The 22,380-nt window shown below is 40.8% G+C and overlaps 1 protein-coding gene across 2 annotated transcripts in view; it reads right to left on the bottom strand.

The window, feature by feature from the left end:
* The window catches only part of ldlrap1b (low density lipoprotein receptor adaptor protein 1b), a 59,632-nt gene extending 47,276 nt beyond the window's left edge, over positions 1 to 12,356 (bottom strand). The window contains exon 1 of one of the 2 annotated variants that reach the window (XM_072677391.1): positions 12,056 to 12,356. In XM_072677391.1, coding sequence (XP_072533492.1) covers positions 12,056 to 12,140 — 85 coding nt within the window. In that variant the 5' untranslated portion in view covers positions 12,141 to 12,356. Of the gene's footprint in view, positions 1 to 11,708; positions 11,748 to 12,055 lie in introns of those variants that run through there. The other variant, XM_072677392.1, reaches the window with a different exon arrangement.
* Between the last annotated feature and the right edge of the window lie 10,024 nt (positions 12,357 to 22,380).

The raw sequence follows: 22,380 nt of genomic DNA, 5'->3' as shown, positions 1-22,380 counted from the left end.
TTTTTTTTTTTTTTAGATGCTTCACATAGCGTTGTGGATGTAAACAATGGAGACGGAGATTGTCTAATATGTCATGTATTAAATATAATATTTTACAATGTCCCTTAGTGGATAAATGATTTGTCGAGACCCCAAAATAAATAAATAAATGATACCTTTAGCATCACGTCCCAATCCCACATCACACAGTATACAAAAATAGTGCACTTCTATTAAAAGTGCACTTGTTAATATAGTACGTAAAGTGTTGAAGTGGATAGTTTGGAACGCAATAGAGCATTTATACCGAGGTTGAACTCTTTTGCAGGAAATGGCTTCAATACAAAAAGCGCTTGGTCACGATCGCTTGACTTTATCACTTGTCACTTGTGTGGAAACAGAAGAGTCATCAGAAGAAAAGCTTTCCTACAACCTCACTACAAAGTTCAATGTCAAAAAACTGACTGTCTTCAAAAGAAAAGCTTTCCTGCGTCCTCACCCCAAAATTTAGCATCAGACATTTTCAAAGGAACATCTGAACAAACCTGATGGATTTTAGGAACATGTTTTGTGGACTGATGAAGTTCAAATCTAAACAAAATAACCTAGCAAAGGAATATTTAGAGGAAAAAAAGGATAGAGAATCTCATGAAAAGAACACCTCTCCAACTGTGAAGCTCAATCAAGCTTGTGTTGCAGCTGGTGGCACGAGAAACATTTCACTGGATGAGGGAAGAATGCGTTTAGATACAAAATGAAGGTCCGGAGCGTTCCAACATCATGACTGACCGCTAGTAGTCATGGCAGTCGTCGGCTGCGGCCAGACATAAGCACAGAGGATGATGCAGCCTACAGAAATCACTGCAATATATTCTTACACCCTCTCTCACACACTGCTCTTAGGTTGTAGCTAGTCGTAAGTGTTTACAGAGATCATTTCTAAAAACAGCTTCCTGGAGTGAGAGAATAGCTCACGCATTTAACCGACCTCTTAAAAGAGTGGCCTGAGGATAGCCTCATCCTGTGGACATAACTCTTACTGTGTTACTGTGTAAAACAGCACAGTCCCATAAGTAAACCAGAAAGAACTTGGGTCAGCTGATGATAAGTGAGGTTCGTAGGTCTTTGGGTGGTGACTGTATTCTAGGATTGGTCAGAAACTGACTCCTTCTGCAGAACTTTGACATAACCATGCCACAAACATGCCAGGACACATTATGTCCAGTAATAGAACAGTATCAAGTTAGCATTACTGGTAACTCAGGACAGTAATGTGATGTGATGTGACATGCTAATTCTAAGTCAATGGACGGTTACTGGAAATGGTAACATGACACTTTACATTTAGATTATATTACTGGATATAATCATTCATGACCGCACATGACCTCGCCATGACACGTTTAGGGCATTGTTATGTTAATCTTAGGTAAGCAGAGCTAAAGTTAAGAGTTACTTACAGTAAGTACATTAAAATATTGACAATATTTTATGCAAAAATGTAACAGTATTTAGCACACATTCTTATCTAGGGTGATTTCCAACAAAAGTGGTTCTTCTATGCTATGGTATGGTATGGTATGGTACAATGGTACTGACCGACCAAAGATTCTGAAGAAGACCAGCCTCATGCTGGAACACTGACCGTACTGCTGCCTGTCGTGTATTGAGAGGTGTGCTTATTAACTGTGAGACAATATGCACAAACCAATCCAGTACAAAAAAAAAATGCTGAAATCAGCTATAATGGTTATCAAAAGTTCTTCATACTTTTAAGACAGACTACCCCAACATACAGAAAACAAGATCCCTACACTGCACCTAAAACCATTTACCTGGATATTAAAACTCATCCTCTCAAGTGGCTCTCAAGTGGTGGTGCAGCTGTCTAAGTGCTGGCCCAATCAGCGGGAGACTGTAGGTTCGCTTCACAGTGATGCCACAGCCATCGTTGGCTGAGATGGTCCTCCATCCTACCCAATCACTTAGCCGGGATGCAAGAGTCGGATGCAGCAGAATAAGCAGCCCTCCTCTAAGCATGCTCCGCTTTCCAATTTAGCAGCAGTTAGCGGCAGTCCTAGCTGGTGGGTGGGAATTGGAAAAGACTAAATTGGGGAGAAAATTGCGTATCTGCAATAATCAGAAATCAATGACCAGCTTTACAACAGACAAGCAACGCTAGATTTTACAGACTGCACTCCAGGTGTGGACCTTATATAATTGCAGTCTTGGGACCACAGCGCTGGAGTCTGACAGTCGACAGAAAGGGACCACTGAGATGAGGAATGATGGAGAGGAGAAAGTCAATAAATTCACAGTACCTGTGGCCGTGAGCTCCCATAAATAACCTGCTGCTTTAATGGGATTTGAAGGCTGGGGAGTTGCTGTAAATAGCCCCAGGTGGGCAATGTTCGGGCACACACAGTTTACACACACAAATACACACATATGCACAGAGCCTAAGAAACAGAACCACTCATATAAATGGGGGGGGACTGACTGGATAGGACTACCCAACCTTACACACGCTAAAGGTCAGAATTACCCTTTTACAATATGCAACTGAAGGCCCGCTTTTTAAAGCGCATGCTGGTACCTACAGCAGATTTAGTTGGACAAAACATTTCTCTCGGACTCTGCATTTTGAACATTTCAGCCAAAATCAGATCTATAATCTTCAACGATTCCAGTCAGCTCAACTTTTTATGCAGCTTTAATACAAGAGTTCTTAGTTTAGTCACATTTTTTACTTAATGGATATCTGTGGCATGAGGAGTTTTGAACTCCCAACCTCCTGTTTATGAGCAGATGTTTATAAAAAAAAAAAGAACTTGAAAGAACTTGGGATGTAAACAATTAAATAAATGTGCTGTTTTTTTATATTTCAAACTTTAAAACCAATATCCTGTGTACATTCATAATTTATATCTTGAATATTTTGAAATATCCTGTAATAGAAATCTGTTAATGCAATATAAATGTCTCTTATGCTGTAATATGAATTTTCTTTATCCTGTAATAAAATATATCAGGATAGGAGATGTTTGTATTACAAGATAAGAGAAATTCATATTATAAGATAGGTGTTTACATTCCAGAATATGAGATATGACATACTGAAAGAGTTTATATATAGTTTGTTCCCACAGGATCATATTTTATTTAGTAAATCATTAAAGGAAATGGATTTAGCTGCGTATGATGAAAGATTGCTGACTACTTGACTAATGGCCAACATATATTGTCAGTCTGCCATTTGGATTTGTGAAATATTGAGATAGACTGCAGCTTGTATTTATGTTTAAAATAAACTATTATAATCTTTTTTTGTTTTTTTTAAACATTTACATACATTTAAAAATAAATAAGTCTAGATTTTAATTATTTCTAGGTGAAAATAAAAATGCTAGGCCTGACAGAAATTTGCAGTATTAATAATAAAAAAACATGATAAATGAAGCTATAGAACTTGGAATGTATCTGTATTTGGAGACAGTTTTCCAGACCCAGATGATAAATAAACCTAAACTAAACATATTTGAAACAGATTCACCATTAACCAAGGGTTTTAATCCCAGACCAGGCTTAATCAGTGTGCAGGAAACTAACTTTTGGGGTGTTTCTTTTATATTCATCGGCTGGTATAGAGCATTACGATTCTACACTGAGGGTCAACATCAAACTCCTGGTATCAGGACAACCTTCCCTAAAACAGAGAGCGAAGTTTACTCAGGAAACCCTAGTGGCTAGTCAGCCAGACAGCTTTTTTTCTTTACTTGAAAAGCGTCTAAATCTCTCGGTGACCTTCATCTGCACCCTCGCTTTCCCCACCCCTCAGAGATGCACACAGTGTGCAATTGTACGCTCTTATCTTCTCCGGCTGGGCTGTCCAAGTTGGGAGATATTGGAGATATCTTCAGCAGATTGTAAATTTAGACTCTCGTCTCTGTCCTATAAAAGAGAGCTCTACTGAAAACCACCTCCATTATGTCCTGGCAGCTCCAGTGGAATGCTCTGGTTGACGCTGGCCAGGGTACATGTTTCACGGTTCCACCACGGAGCAAATCCAAATCCTGTACAAGCCAAAGCGCAACGAGACTAACACAAGAGGACTTCACAGTGGAGTGCTGTTGAGAGCCACTGTTTTATATGAGATGTTCTACTGGTCTAAATAACTAGAGGTGCACCAGTATGGGAACTCAGACCTAGAGCGGAGTGGAAATACTGATACTGTGACAAGCAACACTGCTTTAAAAATAAAAAAGGGTAATCTTGTTATTATTATCATCCTCAACATCACGTCATCATCATCATCATCATCATTATTATTATTATTATGCATTCAGGTGAACAAAAGTTACTTTACTAATTAAGGCTGGGTGATGTGGTAAAAATATTATATCACAATAATATTTAAAATAAAATTTAAAGACATTTTTAGAATATTCACAATAGTATTATACAATTTTAATGCTGACAAAATGCATCAGAAGCAATAAATTCCTAAAAAAACAGCTATTCAAATACTCTCCCGTACTGAGTACAGTGATATTCATAGTCTGCAGCACGAAATCCAGTTAAACAGGACCAATTACACCGTCTGTATTGACATATGCAGTGGTTCAGCATTCTTAAGCACTGACTAAATCCACGATATGCTCAGAAAGGAATATATGGTGTATTACAATAGCAAAATTTATCATGATATGATTAAATACTGCCCAGCTCAAAAATATTGCCCAGCAAGGTTACTAGTTAACTATATTTATTAATGGAAGTGCATGTAAAATATCTTCCTTTTGAAAAGTAAATAAGAAAGCTGTACTGGGGTGAGGCTCTTTTGAACCATTTCATTTCCTGCTAATGATTCATTTCATTATGGATTAATCTGCTGATAAGTTTCTCCATTAATCGATTGATTGATTGATTGGTTGGTTATTGAAACTAGAAAATAGTAAGAAATTAGTGGGATGCTTTGTTCGACTGCATATTTTGCAATACTGGTATTAAGCAAATGTACATGGCACAATAACCATGTCAAACACAGCTGTTCCTTGGTTCAAGGGTTTTCTACGTTAGTATGTATCTGACACCAAAGAGGTTCTTATGAAGTCAAGAAGACTTAATTCTGACTTTGGTAACACTGAAATCTTTTTTCTTATATTTCTTGTTTAATAATGTGAAATAAACAATATTTCTGTATTGATATCTTACTATTCAACAAATGCAAGTAAACCACTGACAGTAAGAAGGTCAAGGCAAACTGTTCTGTCTCTTCTGGTGTAAAGGCCTTGAAGCAGAAATAGAAAATCACAACTTAGCATAGCATAGCTTCACAGCTGGCAGGGGGAAATGCTGATGTCAGCAAATGAGTGACTCCTGATACCCCACTGTGGTAAATTGCTGGTTACAGTAATGGAAACTGGGCAAGTCTAAAATATCCCTCTCAAAATGTAAACATTGCTTTTCATTGCTGCAGTGGATCTGTTAAAACCACGCTAGCGGTCAACAGCAGGGTCAGTAAATGTTAGAGGCAGGCTGGCCCAAGCTGGAATTTAAACACAGACTGAAGGAAAGAAAAAAAAAGGGTAGGAAAGCAAATGCTAATGAATTGCATTAACATCCAGGGTATCTAACGGTTTAGGCAAATTACTATTAAGACTTGAGACATTTTTAATAGCAGCTGTAAAGCATTGGAGGCCCTCAGGAAAACAGAATTAATGCAGGCAGCTCAACAGAGATGTAGTCCTGGCAACCATGTCAAGCGCCTAGTAACCACTTTTAAGGGTAGTACGACTGCCGTATAAATAGGCAACCATATTAATGCGCTAAAACCAATTATAGATAAACACATCAGACACGGTAGATGCAGTAGTATCTCACGGAAAAGAAAAAAAGAACATTTTAAGCCTTAAATTCATTCAGGAAAGGCCTAAACAACTCGAGCAGCTGAAACAGTGGTTGAAACATAGAATTAGAATGAGAGGAAGTGCACAGTGCACCGTAGCGTGGCAATTTAGGCTAGCATTCTCAGGCCTGGAGGTGTCAAGCTGTCAAAATCGTGATGCCATAGTGGGTTTCAGATCAGTGCTAACGGCCTGTTCCTCCATCACTCCAGAGAAGCCCACAATCTGACAGTCACAGGAACCAAAATCCTGGCAGCTGGAGCCATCCTGTCCATGTCACTTACCCGAACATTCAGTGAAAGGAGAAACGTGGTGACAACTGAATTTTTAGCTTTACCAACCCCCAAAAAATGAAGGTTTCCAATTTGAAGGGACGTTCTGTACATAGTTTTTAACATTTTCCTGCAGTTTTGACATTGCAATTGACACACCACTGTTTTGGCTGGTTAACTTTCAAGCTGACTAGGCCCACTCTCTTACAGAGACCTGATGATTGGGTATGTTATAATGGCCTGCAAGTTAGAATGAATGCATTTTATTTTAGTAGCATTTGATCAAACTGCTAGCACCAAACAAGCCATAAACACTCAAGGTTTATTGAAATATTTAATTAGAGGTTGTAAACATTCATGTATTGCCAAGATAATCATAAAGTAAAACTGATCTCCCTCAAAATCCGCGGAAGACAAGCGTCCAGGCTTTTTTCTGTCCTGGCACCAAAGTGGTGGAACGAGCTTCCCCTGGGTGTCCGAACGGCCGAGTCACTCGCTGTCTTCAAACGCAGACTGAAGACCCACCTCTTCAGAGAGTACTTGGGCGAATAGATTACTATGGTTGCCTTATTGTATTGTGTTTAGTAATGTCTAAGCTTAGAGGTATCTTTGAATTATTAGTCTATTCTAACTAGCTGAGGTTTCTTTCTTGGGTAAATAGCAAAGCACTTTGTAAGTCGCTCTGGATAAGAGCGTCTGCTAAATGCCATAAATGTAAATGTAAATGTAATGATCTAATGTGTAGCTCAAATAGCTTATCACAACACTCATCATCGTCACAGCACCAAGGGCCTAGTTCTACACAATGTGCTACTGTTAGTTGAGAATTTCCATTCAGAATGTTGCATAGTCCAACACTAGGCTCAACCCTTGGGGCGATCTTACACTTGTCCTGAATACACGAGTCCGTACCCAGGACCGATTCTGGGCTCGTTTGGGGGAAGTGCTCAACACCAGTGGTTTGCTTTCACACAGAAGAATGTCATTCGAACCGTGGAAATGGTAGGACCTAGGTTTTTCCTAATTTTCCTCAGATACAAAGTTTTAAGTGGTGAAGAGCAGCCCTTTCTAGAGTCATGGCATTTCACCAGGCAGAAACACCCGCAAACGTTAGCTTCCACACTTGCTGCTGTACCATGCTCATGCTCCTGGAGGAAATTTACATAAAGAGAAACTGCTGAACAATGGGACAGAAACAGAAGCAGCTTTTGGATACAGCTGCCCTTGTGTGTGCGGTAGTTTGTTCGAACCCTCTGCCCACAGACTTGTTGTGCTTTGCTGCTTCCTGTTTGGTACTGCAGAGATCTCACCTATTGGTTACTGATTGGTTGTCCACGTCCCAATTTGCATAAGCCAAGAATAATAGAATAATAGTAGAATAATTGCTGTCATTGGTCTGCTGTCATAAGTCTAGCCTAATACTCTCACACAGAGACTTGAAACTTGCACTCTCTCTAAGAGACTTGAGGCTCGACTCAGATTTGCATGAAGCAACCTGTGAACATCTCTGGGTTACGGCACATGCCATGGCTGTTTTAGCATATGCTATTATAAATGTTATTAACATTAGGATTTAGGCCAGAATCATCCGGCACCGGTCACATAATCCTTTAAGTATCCTAAAGTCCATACATAACCTTGCTTTAATCACATGAAAGCCTAAAGGTCGTCTGTCTTTGACTGGTGATGCATGTAATTAGCTTTGTCATTATTTTCACACCCTGCAGATTAGGCCTGCTACTATAAAACCCAACAATGAGCTTGCTAAAACGATTAGGCACTCCAACTCCCTGGGGTGACATAATCACGTTTGTTTTTTCACCGTAGTTCAGCGTGCTAGTCCAAGATTCAAGATACCTTTACCAGTGCATTCAGTGAGCAAGCTCTCATATGAATATCTTCAAGAATCGTGGCCATTTAGTCCCAATCCAATCAATACAGTTACCTAGACACAAACACAGACTTCTCAGACACAACTGTCTGTAACCATAGACTACAACACTGACATGTGGCCAGACCTGTTTCAACCTTTTTTGCAAGGAAGAGGCTTAAAGCTAGCATTCTTCGAGCTGTGAAACTACTGTGGCGGGACATTTCCTGTTATGGTAGGCTGACACATGTAAAAGCAAAGAAGCTACAGACGGCTGCACCGTTTCCATGCTTACAGTGGCAAGTGAAACAACACAAGGCACACGACAAACAGGCAAGCTCTTGCAACACTGGCACGTCGGAAATAATTCATGAGATAAGTATGAGAGCAAATAGGGGTTAAGAGGAAAGAGTGCTGAAAATGAGCCGGGTCAAAAAGCCAAACATTGTCTCCGCAATCAACAACACAACTGGACCTACAGCCAGCTTTCTGAACCCATCGACATTTCAGACTGTCTTCAAAACTTCAGAAGTTTAAATTGTGAACTTGGTATTGTGAATTGAACCAAATTATCATGTACAACCTTCACATCCACCATAATAAAAAAGGTACACATGCTCTGATGGGCGTTTTCACATTGTACCAACTCCCGTCTGCAACTGGACAAGACTGCACTGTTCTGCCTGCTCTGATATGGCTGACTCATCTAATGAAGGCTGGGATGAGTTAAAACGAGTGGTGTAGAGCAAGGAAAACAGGAACTGTTGGATGTGTGCTGAAACTACAGTCAGAGAACACGAGCGCTGCAATGCCGACCCTCTCAGAATTAGGTTGGTCAAGCCATCGTGCTGGAACAGGCTATCTGACAGGACTGAACGCTCCATAAAGACCACTGTTGGTAATAGCGTTGTGTGAATGTGTAGAACCTTTACTTTGATAAGCACTCACATACACATCTCACATCTCTATTACAAACAAGGGTTAACAAGAGAACAGCTGGTTTACAAGACCCAAGGATCGCTGGTTCAGATTCCGGCCATCAGCAGCCGGAGCCCGAGAGAGCACAGTTGGCCTTGCTCTCTTTCTAGTTCTAGTTGATGCATCAGAGCTGGGTACCCGGCACTGCGCCGGCGGCAGTTCAAAATAAGGCGGTGACTGTCTGCATGTGTCGGAGGAGGCATGTGTCAGTCCTCACTCTCCCAGTGCTGGGAGCATAAAATGTGACAGAAGGGAGAGTACTAATGAGTGGGTTGGGTAATTAGTTCTCTAAAAGTGGGGAGGACAACTAATGCAATCATATGCAATCAGAGATTTTTCTCTAAGAAAAGCAGGATAAATGCTTTTTAACCCTTGATTTTAGAAGAAACAACAAATGAGTAGGTGTCCCAATACTTTTGTCCATTAAGTGTAGATAATGAGTCTGACAAAGAATGCCGGGATACATTCATATAAAACAAAAAAAGTGTCTGGTAAAGAGTTAAAAGAGTTAGATGAGCTTGCCAAAATGCCAGTAACATGCCAAGCAAATGCAGAGAACCATTAGATGTTAACAGTTCTAGGTGCAGAACATACCTAGTAGCCCAGCTGGTACTTATATGGTAATTACATTACCATCAAGGAACATACAGGCTGTAGGGTGAGGCTTTCTAACACTCACATGTGGTAATCCATAACTATCACACTATAATCATAACTTATTGTGATAACTCTGCAAACAATAATTGTTCATCTAACCCAAGTTTGACAGTAGAGTACAAGCTTCAGTGATGTTGTGAAGCCTGACATCTGTGTGACTTCCCACCACAATATGGGTTACCACCATTTTTGCACAACGAAGCAACAAAGGCAAAATGAAAAAGTACCAAACCGTGCTGAAATCTGGTGGTGCCCCTTTCAGACTACGCCCACAATCTACACAATCTAGTCCTACAGTTTATACTGAGGCTGGCACGAGCCTCAGGCACTGGCCTCTCGCCACACATTCCTCCGCCTATTCAAGTAAAAGGAGCTCTGGACCAGGCAGCCGTCCTCTGAAAAGACTGCTGTCCTCCCCGAGCCAAAAGCAAGCGAGAGTACACAAAACAGCTGATGGCACCCAAAAGTGGCACGTGCTGCCACCGCCGTCTGCCCAGGCAACCCTAGTGTCCAATCTGTGAGCAGGGTGGGTGAGGAAAAAAAAAAAGTGGGACTAACCAAGTCAAACAAAAGGGGTCAGCGAACAGCTAAGCTTCTTTTTGTGAAAACCACACGGCTGGAGTGTGACTAAACCGAGCCGACCAGCTGACTGGCCACGCATCGCTGTCTGGAGGGCTCACACACTGAGCTGGAGATCAAAAGCTTCAGCTGAATCCTGCGGGGCAGCAGAAGCAGTGTTTTTTGAAGCCGGCTACCGCTGCTGAACTGTAGTGAACACATTACTGCTGCGTTCTGACTGCAAGGCATGTCTTATGGTCTCAGAGACCGTTCTTCAAACATCCCAGGCGTACATAATAACATCTAAGCTTGTCTGGATGAAGGTGAACAGGAGCAGGCTTAGACATGTAATCGTGTCCTACGACGAAGGCCAAAAAAGCATTGCCTAGCAACACTGGGTTGCCAAGAAAGGCTGTGAGCAACGGTCATGGACTTGCAAAGATCTGCAATGTCAAGCACAGGCTTGGGTCCCGAATGCTAGGCACCTCCTAGCGTGATCTTTCCAGGAAGCCCCATGAGTATGAGATCTTCAGGCCCTTGATGGTGACGTGGCGAGCTCAAAAATAATAGAGAGGCTACAAGCTGATCTAAAACAGAGAGGCTCTAAAACTTAGCTGGAGATCACTGGAGACGACTGGCTCTACCCAGACAGGACTTTCATGAGAACCAATACAAATGACTTGGAGTACAATATTTTCCATCGACTTTCCATTGAAAGTCAAACAGATTTCTGTCTTTTTGAAAGGCTTTTAAATGACAACCCATGACAACACACCACGCAATGTCCTGTAATTAGAATCGGAGAATCAGAGCATTGCTTCAAGGACTTCATTTGCATAGTGGGGACAGGATGTTGGATGATCACCACCCTACCACATCTCCACTGATCCCAAAAGTATCTGATGGAACACCACCCCATCACTCCACCACTCCACCACCCCACAGCTCATTGCTGGGGGGCTCTATACCCCTCTATTACACCCCATTCCTATCATTAGGTACCAATGGATAGCCCTGTTATATTGGCAATACCCACATACACCGTCCAGACGAGCTGTGTGCCAGAGTCAGTCTCAATAGGCGCAACTTAAGAAGCGTTAGATTAGAAAGGGTGTCCACAAACATAAGGACACCTTATGTAATTGAGCAGTATCTCTACAAACAGGTATAGTAAACTGTAAAAAGTGGGAAATGTGATGAAATCATCACCAGTGAAGGTTTCTATTCATAACAGCAAATGTTTAACCTTAGCTGCTCGTCTTTAGCACTAGCTATATATCGCTAGCTACTATCAGCCATATTTTACTTATCTACAGTTTTAAGCAATAAAACATGGGGAAAGACTTAGAAGTCTTATAAAACCTCCCCACACCGGCTTCTGCCAACAGTTTAACGGGTCAGCTAGCAAGCATGCTAGCTACAGCTAGCTGACTGACTGACTGACTCACTGAGCCCCACTGTGTTTACAGAGTTACAACAGACACTTACGAGCTGCTGTGGCTGCAGCTAGCTAATACTCCCTCCGTCCCTCAGCTGTAAAGTTACAAATACAGAACTTTACACTTTACAGGCGTTTCGTCCACGCGGCGGTGTAACAGCCGTAAACTTGACGCGACACTGACGTAACTAGCGTAAACGCTCAGCTCACCCCGACGACACGGAGAAAAGCCGTTGACAGCAAACTTCCACAGTTACCATGGTTACTAACGTTAGTCTCCCTCTCGCGCTCTCTCTCTCTCTCTCCCTCGCGCGCTCTCTCTCTCTCTTTCTCGCGTGCGCGCTTTGCTTTCATACACAGTTAGTAAATAAAGCCATTAGAAGGGAGAAATACTCACTTTTGTGTTTCCCGGACGCCCAGCTCTGCTTCGCCAGGCTGGGACTCCGAATTATCGCCCGGCCCGCCGATTTTAAAGCGTCCATAGTTCGGTTATGAGGAGGGGGACAGAGCCCACAGACCCCCGGCTTCCTCCTCCGACGTCTCGAAAGCGTTTAACTCGACGGTCCGGTCGGGAGAAAACTTTTTATTCTATTTATTATTTATTTATTTATTTGCGGACTCGCTGACTCGCTGACTCGCTGACTCGCTGACTCGCTGGCCGCGCTTCCCTCCCTCGTTTCCTGCCCGTGGAGAGACTCGCTCCAGCCTGGATGGATCATCACGCTCGCCGGAGGAGGGCGGGGACGTGTATGCAAATGAGACAGACCGCGGAGCGTCGTGACGTGTCGCCGCGTGTGGGCGGGGCCTCGGCGGAATACATTATCCCGCGTTAGCGCTGGAGGAGACGGAGCCCTCAGCATCGAGCAGGGCGATATAATAATAATAATAATAATAATAATACTAATATATTTAATATAATAAATAAATACTAATATATTTAATATAATAAATAAATACTAATATATTTAATATAATAAATAAATACTAATATATTTTTTATACAATACTAATATTTTTTAAGTAGCCTAATGTTTACCTAAAGTGGCTCATATAAACTGTGGGTATTTATTTTTAACACATTTAGATCACAGATTGTTACATTAAGGATATTTTTTTTATTACGTTGACGAATTCATTAATCAATTAATTAAATTAATATTAATATATTTCTACTGTAAGGATGTAAAAGCTGTCAGAGCTCAGATACTCACTGCCCTCACCCTGGACTGCACTCTCCACCGTTTCCAGTGATGAATGGCAATGGCTCCAGTAATGTCAGTAACTGACCACTACTGTCATAGCTAATGTACATATAAGCTAAATAATAAATCCCAATGGTTTCATATTGGACATTATATTATCTTATTAGAACCCCAAAGCGCTCCCTATTGACGATTGAGTACACTGGTACATTTGCCTATGTGGTACTCCATTGGGACAGACCACTGCGGTGTTCTGTAGTTCTGTAGATTGGTAGGCCGGTGCGGCCTATGAGAAAATGAATGGCCGTCCTAAGTGGTTTTCTGAGATGTGTTTCGTTCAGTGCATGTTTTTTTTTCTTAAACACCATCTGCTTTTTCCATTAATGAGCAGATTTCCAGGAAAACATAAAGGGAAACAGAGGACGGACGTTTCTTGGAGAACATGCTCTGCTGCATGTCGGTCGGCTCCAGGCTTGCAAGGTCGCGTAGGATCTTCTGGTCACCTCTGGTCACCTCTAGACTGTTTAGTTAAGCATTTACTCCTCTTCGAGAAGATCAATAAAGGTCTAAAGCTTCCTGTGGGGGTGGGACAGGGAGGAGACACGTCTTGGTATCTCCTGAGTGGATTCATACAACTAACACTGAAAGAATCTGGTCCTCCAGCATTCCTGACCAGTGAAAAGAGCTGGAGTGTACAAGCCAATGTCGCAACAACCAGTGTGTAACCAACCCCTGATCAGGGCTGGTGAACCAGCTGTATGTCCTAAAGAATCCAGATGCTCCTTCTAATTGCTTGTACATCTAATCTATCGACTTAAAGGTTCTCATTACTGACACAGGTCACCACTACAACTGGATGCTCTGGAGAAGCCACACATAAACACACAATTCTCTCTAAAAACAGACCCTGGAGACACGGTTTGTCCTTATCTAGAATGGTTCTAGTATTCTAATTATAATAGTATTCTGGTTCTTGAGTGTAAAAGGCCTCTTTGGATGCAACCCAACATCTAGTAGACAACTTCTTAAATGCAGCAGCTTTCAGTCTTAATTAAACCAGCTTTTAAACAAAGATACACAGTGTCATTAATGTGAAGCACCAAAAGCCATTCGAGTGCCCCCTTGTGGAGAATCTTCAGCCTGAGAAATGTGAGCTTGTGAGGTAAGAGTCAGGGCCATGAGGTGCTCCGCATGCTAAACAGCTTAATGATTCTAGGCCTAATTATGTTTACAGGGAGGAATTGCCAACTGGGTCTACAGCAGTTCTGCAAGAGTTTCCAGAAGAGCTTTGTAAACTCAAACTCAACGAATTCACGAGTTCAAGGAACGCCTTTGTCTTTGTTGACAGTTGAACCTTAACCATTGATTCAGCTTAGTGAAATACACAGTATGTCTTAATTATTACACCTGAAACACATAAAAATACTTGGAAAAAAAAAACAATATTATGCTGATTCTGAAAACTCATTGGCTGAGTGATGTCAGCTGTTGGCAAAATTTTAACAGACACCAAGATATATTTTGATTGAGATATCATCTCAAATCTATAGATAAACAAAATGTCTTAAAATAATAAGCAATAATATATATGAATTATATATGAAAATAATAATGACATTTTTATTTTAAGCAATAAGACAATTTGTTTATCTATAGATTTGAGTTTTGTTTTTTTTTCAAGTATTTTTATACATTATGTGACTACTACTAATAATAATGGCAATTAATAAAAATTCATTGCTATTAATATTTTTTTTTATGTTTGAGTACACCTAATGTAGTGGCCCTGAAGAGCAAAACCACATAAAAGATAACAAGAAAAATTAAAAATAAAAATAAACATAAAAATGTACAAAAAAAACATACAAAAAACACAGGACACACCATAATTACATAATTAAAAGACATTAAAAATCTAAATCTAAAAAACGTAATTTTTAAACCGAATTTTATTTATTATTATCATTCCTCCGGTTTATAAGGATCCATTTAACCGAGAATTGGCGCCCCCTGACTTTTAGGTGCTGAACTGCAGGCAACATCAGCCTAATGAAGTACTAACGAATAATGGGTAGGTCAGGTTCCTCATTAATTTGCAAGCAAGTTCACATAGTACTTTTTTACATTTTTGGTTTTTTTAGGGAAACTGTCATTAATTAACGACTGTACTTAATAACAAGGTAACAAAGTGCTGACCGTTATGAAGCCTTTGGGAGTTAGAATCGATATTTTATGCGATATTTTAAGTTCACCTACAGATTTCTGCCATAAGAAAAGCTGCTTAACAGACTCTAATGCTTCTAATCAGCATCCTCAGGTGCTCTTATTTCATGCAGAAAACTGACCCTTTAGCTGGGGTCTTACTGTGGCAGTCACTAGCTCCAGCAAAATGACCCAACAAGCTCAATCAAGCACTTCAGGAGGGCAAATAAATAAATAAATAAATAAATGCACATGGAGGCTCTTAAAACTTATAAACTCACATGACTGCTCACAGACTCACAGGCTCCTCCATGGCATCGCTCCTGCATCCTCTGTTTAGCAGGTGTATATATTTGAGTGCACACAAAGACACACAAGAGGGAAGCTCTTCAAGCTTGGACACTCAGCTGAGATCTAGATCTGTGGCGTGTGTGTGTGCGTGTGTGTGTGTGTGTGTGTGTGTACGTGACATTTTCTCTGGACACTTCCATTTCAGCAAAGGCCTTAAAACCAAACCAGCAAACACGCCAAGAGGATTAGCGCCGCAGCACGTGGCGCGCACTGTGTCTTCTGCTCCTCAGCCCTGCAGGATCTGCCCACGTTCTGGGGTCAGTGGCAGTCAGATACACACTGTGTACGGTGTGCACGTAATCTGATCCGCAGATAAAGCTGAGATGGTGGAGGAGCTCAGAGGCCGGACATTCACTACAGAGGGAAACAGTGTGGATATGCTCTACCCTAAAGGCAGTGCTGCATGTGTCAGGCCTAAAAGCTTCAGGGAAGACCTTCAGCCTCGGTTGGATGGAGATCAGGCCTGAATCTTCACACCCTTTAAGTTTTTTAGTTTTGGCACATTTCAAAAACTGAAGTGACAGTTTTCTTCATTCAGCATCAGTGTAAAAAATATTCCATCATGTTCAAACAAACGCTGCGATTCTTAAGTCTGTAAAACATTTGAAGACACAATTATTTTATTAATATTTATCCGTATTTTTAGGTTTAAGGAAAGTTCATTCAGATGTTTCCGTAACGTTAGAAACATTCTAATGACGTTGTGACGCGAACCCTTATTGGATCACCAATAGAATCTCTCTATTTCACCACCATGAACATCATGAAACCTTCCGCGGTGGTTTATTATATTATATTTCCAGTGCATGAGTCATTCTACGAAACAGGTGACATTTCCGTCCACAATGTTCAGAAGAGAGGCATGCAGAGCAAAATGAATTTGTGTTTGATTACCACCCCGTCACACCATGTTTGTTCAATAAATAGTGTATTGTTGCTTTAAATTAAATTAATCATTAAAAAGGAAGTGACATCGTCATGAGCCTTTGGAGGAGCCAGGGATAATAATAAATTAAAAATAAGGCTTTTATATTGCTTATTTGTTATATATATATATATATATATTTTTTTTTTTTTTGCATGATGATGGAGGTGGTGGTGGTGGGGGGCGTTTTTGAGCTTGAGATGGACACTGTCTAACATGAAAAAGCAACAAATAAGCAATATAAAAGCCTTATTTCTTTTTGTCCCTGGCTGCTCCAAAGGCTCATGATGAGGTCATTTCCTTTTTATGATGAACATGATAATTGTCTCCAAAAAATAATATATATATATATATATATATATTTTTTTTTTATTATTATTATTTTTTTTTTTTGGAGACAATTATCTTTCAAATTAATTGACTTGTATGCTAAGAAGAACTGCTGTCATTTTAGGCTAGAATTTACCACCCCGTCACGTTTTATTGTGAGCATGGTAAAGGTGCACGTATTTGTCACTGCACAGCGAAATGTGTCCTCCGCATTTAACCCATCACACACACACACACACACACACACACACACACACACACAGAGTGGTGGGCAGCCAACTCCAGCGCCCAGGGAGCAGAGAGGGTAAAGGGCCTTGCTCAAGGGCCCAACAGTGGCAGCTTGCTGAGCCCGGGAATCGAACCCACAACCCTGTTATCGATAGCCCGGCGCTCTAACTGCTGAGCCACCACTGCCCCTGGCTCTTGTGTCTTAATAAAATGACTAATATTCATTATTAATTAAAGGATTTTAGGCTTAAGGTTGGAAAATCTGTTTTTGTGAAGGATAGAAATATCTTTCATGTTGTGGATTTTTAAAAAATGATCAATTTGCTGGGTAAACTGCATTGCGGAAACGCCATCCTAATACATTGTAAGATAGACCTCGGAGAAGAGCTAAAGCATTGCTGTGCGGACTGCTCATGGCAGGCGGTTTATGGCCAGAAAGCAAACATGAGAAGTAAAATAGGAAGCAGTGCTCAGAATAAAGAGTAAAGAATTTCCATAATGAATACGAATGAGGCTCCAGCCTTACAGAGAGAGAGGCAGTGTTTCCCCTCTGTTCTTCCCCTTTTCCTTCAGCATGTCCACTACGTACATGCCGTGAGCGCGTATAGGTTCCAGACCCAGCAGGGCATGCAACCTTCAGACGAATAAAGCTTTCGCTAATTATTAAAGATCCCAGATCCCACCATTCCACTCTTGGAAGGCATGCATAAAGTTAAACGCGCTGCTACATTATTAATGCCTCCATATGTTAATCAAAGCTGCTCCGATGCTGTGATCACAGGCGCACTGGAGCTGGGTAGGCCTCACATTAGCGCTGAACTGCTGTTAGATGGTTGCGAGGCCGAAACACCCCTCTCTGTCTGTCTGGGTGTCTGGTCCAGCCACGCTCACTCAGGTTCTCACAGAAAGTCTTTGCCCCCCAAGCTCCTTCGGCTCGCGATCATTCATATTTAATTGTCCCGGGCTCTTGTTTTAATCCAGATAATCCCTCTTAAAGTCGGCCAGTGAAGACTGTTTCTCGGCCCTGCTTGGACCCAGAGGTTGGTTTGGGTGGCCTGCTGGGCCCTGTGGAGGAAGGGTGAAGATATCAGTGTTGGAAAGCTGTTAGATTGGGCAGTTGTGTTTGCACTGATAACACCAGTCCTAATACCTCAAACACCAGTCCTTATACCTCAACACCAGTCCTAATACCTCAAACGCCAGTCCTTATACCTCAACCGCCAGTCCTTATACCTCAACCGCCAGTCCTTATACCTCAACACCAGTCCTTATACCTCAAACGCCAGTCCCTATACCTCAAACGCCAGTCCTTATACCTCAACACTAGTCCTTATACCTCAAACACCAGTCCTTATACCTCAAACACCAGTCCTTATACCTCAACCCCAGTCCCTATACCTCAAACGCCAGTCCTTATACCTCAACCGCCAGTCCTTATACCTCAACACCAGTCCTTATACCTCAAACGCCAGTCCTTATACATCAAACACCAGTCCTAATACATCAAACACCAGTCCTTATACCTCAAACACCAGTCCTTATACCTCAACACCAGTCCTTATACCTCAAACACCAGTCCTTATACCTCAAACACCAGTCCTTATACCTCAAACACCAGTCCTTATACATCAAACACCAGTCCTTATACCTCAAACACCAGTCCTTATACATCAAACACCAGTCCTTATACATCAATACCAGTCCTAATACCTCAATACCAGTCCTTATACCTTACACCACTCCTCCTCTTCCCTCAACACTTCTCCTGCACCTCAGCACCAGCCATGTCACGTCAACATCAGTCCTCCCATCTTGATGTCAATCTGTCCACCTCAACACCAGGGCTAGGACCAGGTGGGGACATGGTTAACTGACCCTCTCAATACTCATCCATTACAGAGAACAGAGAGAGCAGAGTTAGATGGTGGGAACGTCCAGAGAAGGTGTCTTCACCTTCCTGCACAGCAGGTTAAATAGGTTAATTGCGTGCATTCTTCCAGCTGGTGGGCATAAAGCCTCGCTCTCAGAAATGCAGCGGTCATTTACTTTACTTGTGTGGCTAACAGCCTCCTATGCATAACAAACAGAGCCAAGGAAGTAAATACTTCAGTTCTCCTCTTCTCGCCACCTAAATCCACAGTTTGAGGAAGGATTTGGGCCCAGGGCTCACCAGGGGAGCTCTGGAGTAATTGTGCTTCAGAGAGGAGAGCAAAGCAGGGAGATAGAAAGAGAGAGAGTGTGTGTGTGTGTGTGTGTGTGTGTGTGTGTGTGTGTGTGTGTGTTTGTGTGTTAAGTGTAGAGAAATAAGGACTGCAGATCTTCTTCACAAACTCAAACTCATCTCTGGATTGAGGTCATCAATACGTTCCTGCGCGACTCTCCAGCAAATCCAAGCCCTCATAGTGAAGAGTAGCTTAGCACAGGAATAAGACGAGGGTTTATAAATAGATCTGCACATGTGAACACACAGCCACACATCCTTACAGCCCGGCTAGCATTACACCCTTCACTGTACGAGAGCAGGAGAGCCGTGCAGAGTGGCCTAAGCTATGGTCGCCAATAACAGCAGCAGAGTAGAGGTGGACAAACCTTCTGCTTCGGTTAGCAGCAGTATGACAAAGGGGCGACTTTGTGGGTCAGAAATAATGTCTTACTGTGTCAAAACAGCAATGATTTCTAAAAATGAGATATTAACTAAACAAAATCCATGATGGAAATGATTTTGACATTCTCTTCAGTGACCTTTTCTTTAATATACTAAATCCAAATTAAGAAAATTTATACACAAAAATAATAACTACAATATTTTTAGATATATTAAGTCAAATTTCAAGACTGTAAGTAAAAATATAAGTGAGAAGTAAGTTTCAACAGGTAACAAATCAAAATTGAGAAGATTTAAGATACTCAAATTTCAAAAGTAAGTAATTCTTTTTTTTGAGAAAATTTTATTTGATTTGATTTTTATTTTATTTTTTATATTTTAAGATAAATATTTGATTATTTTTAATAAATCAATATTTTGATTTATTTTAGATACTAAGTAAAATGTCAAAAAATGTGAAACTTAAGACGCTGTAAAACTTGAATGTTATTGTTGTATTATCACAATTAATGATGAAGTTTTGATATATTAAATCAAAATAGAAAAAAGATACACTTATACAAGAAAAGATACACTCATTTAAGATACACTAATTACAATAATGTACGTGAAAATACAAGTGAAAAGTACGTCACAAATTGTTTGAGAAAATCAGTCTTTTAAGATACTCAAAAATTCAAGAAAATATTTGATTATAATATTTATATTTGACACAAATTGTGAAGAATGTAATTGTTATACTATCTCAATTAATGATGAACAGTTTTTGATAGCAAATGAAAATCAAGTGATTGAGACACTAATTAATAAAATTTTTTAAAATGAATCTTTTGAGATTCTGATTTGAAGAAAATAGGACATTACACCGGGACACAGTTTGGGGGAAGAAGTGATTATTTAAAATACATCATATTCAGCTCCAAAACTACTGAGGTACTCAGCAATGTCCAGAACTGCAGTGGAACTTCTTAGAGCATCCAGCACCGGACATCAGCACAGGATCTGAAGTTCAGAAGAAATTCACTGTAGATCTGGGTTTGTTTATCTGGTTAAGTTTAACTGATTTAGCTCAGCTTTAGGAACCTGACAGATGAGCTAATTAAACTGTTTACACTAGACCACGAGCCCGAACAGGAACAGAAATGTGCTGCATCATTTATTAATGAAGAATCTCATACTCACCAACAATCTCATTCCCTCTGCCCTTCTGTCCTTCGTAGGTCAGTGTTTGTCCTCTTTTTTGCTTTTTTCTGTAATACTTTATTTTCAGAAGTATTTCCTGAGAATGTCTCATTTCTTCTTTAGTAACAGAAAGAAAAGATTTCGTCTGACTGATGGACATTATTGTTTTAGCCTCTAGAACTTTGCAGAAAGTTCAGACTGCCCACGAGTGAGAGTTAAGGTGTAGAAGTTCTTTAAGCCTAAGCCAAAAGCGAGGGCTGTTAATGACCAGCTTCAGTGGTCTGGTTCACTGACAGAGCCCACAGGCCGGCTGAGACTGTGCTGATCATGCGTTGGCCATCAGCACCACCTAGTGATGAACAGACAGTGCTACAAGCTTCTCTACCTCAGGCCACCTCACTCACACGTCTTATATATATATATATATATATATATATATATATATATATATATATATATATATATATATATATATATATATATATATATATATATATATATACATACACACACACACACACACAATATATGATACATACATATACATAAATATATATTATATACACAAATTATATATAAGAGAAGTAAATATATATATTATATGAATCATATATTGTATATGTGCACGTATACATATATACACACACTCAGCCGTCTTTTACTCTGTTAGCTATTCACAGTAGCACGTGTTTCACTGTATAGCTAATTCCCTTACATCACAACTGACTAGCTGGAGCGGCACAAACAGATTTCTGATCGGACCACTGTCCACTAGCCTGTGAGCTGCTGCACCATGTGTGAGATCAGACGTCGACGTCCAATCTGAGTGACTGTGCTGGGCTACACCAATAAGAGTGCTTGGACAAGACTCCCTACACTACACTGGCCCACCTTGTATGAACACATTCTGAAAAAAACTGTGTTCTTGAAATTGAGGGGAATTGTTCTTTAGGGGTCGAGAAGTCGGCAACCACTTTGAATATACAGGGTTTTTTTCCTCCTCTATTTAAACCTGGAAAAAAATGGCAAGCTTGGTCCAGCAGACACTAACTATAGCGGTCACTATGACCAGAGGAACAGGGGTTCGAATCCCGGTCATGCTGCTAGCCATCGGGGGAAGAGTATGTATGGGTTGGGTAACTGGCGGCCTAAATTGCAATTTTGTTTTTTAATTGATCAAATTTTCCCTTTTTCTTCTAATTTACTTCTGCAAATTAACCCACGCCAGGGGGGTAAGGACTTAACACATGGGTCCTCCTCTTTTAAAAGTTTGAGCATCACTAGACAGCCAATACACTCTGAGGAAAGCGTCGCGTCCCCTGCCCCACCACATCACCCAAAAGTCGACCGTTTCAGGCCAACATGGCTTAATAAAATAAAATAAAAAAATAAATAAATATAGTAAAACATAAAATAAAGTGTTGAAGGGAGAGGGCGCCATCTACCCACCCTTAGAAACACAGCAGTTGTGCTCTCTGGGACTCTGGCTGCTGATGCCAAAGTGGCATGGCTCGGAATTTGAATTCAGGGACCTCGGGCATAATGATGTTATTATTGTCTTATAAAAACTGCATTCAAGCAGAAAAGAACGCAAAGGAGATCTTCACCAGGGGTTTCAGACATCTGGACCCCACTGACCATCGCTTTGGACCATTGGACCACTCCCTTTGTTGGACAGAGGACAAGAACTTCAGAGA

This window comes from Salminus brasiliensis, chromosome 4 (genome assembly GCF_030463535.1).
Source record: "Salminus brasiliensis chromosome 4, fSalBra1.hap2, whole genome shotgun sequence".
NCBI classification, from domain to species: Eukaryota; Metazoa; Chordata; class Actinopteri; order Characiformes; family Bryconidae; genus Salminus; species Salminus brasiliensis.
Note: the sequence above shows the minus strand (reverse complement) of the source record. Positions and strands in the feature narration are given on the sequence as shown.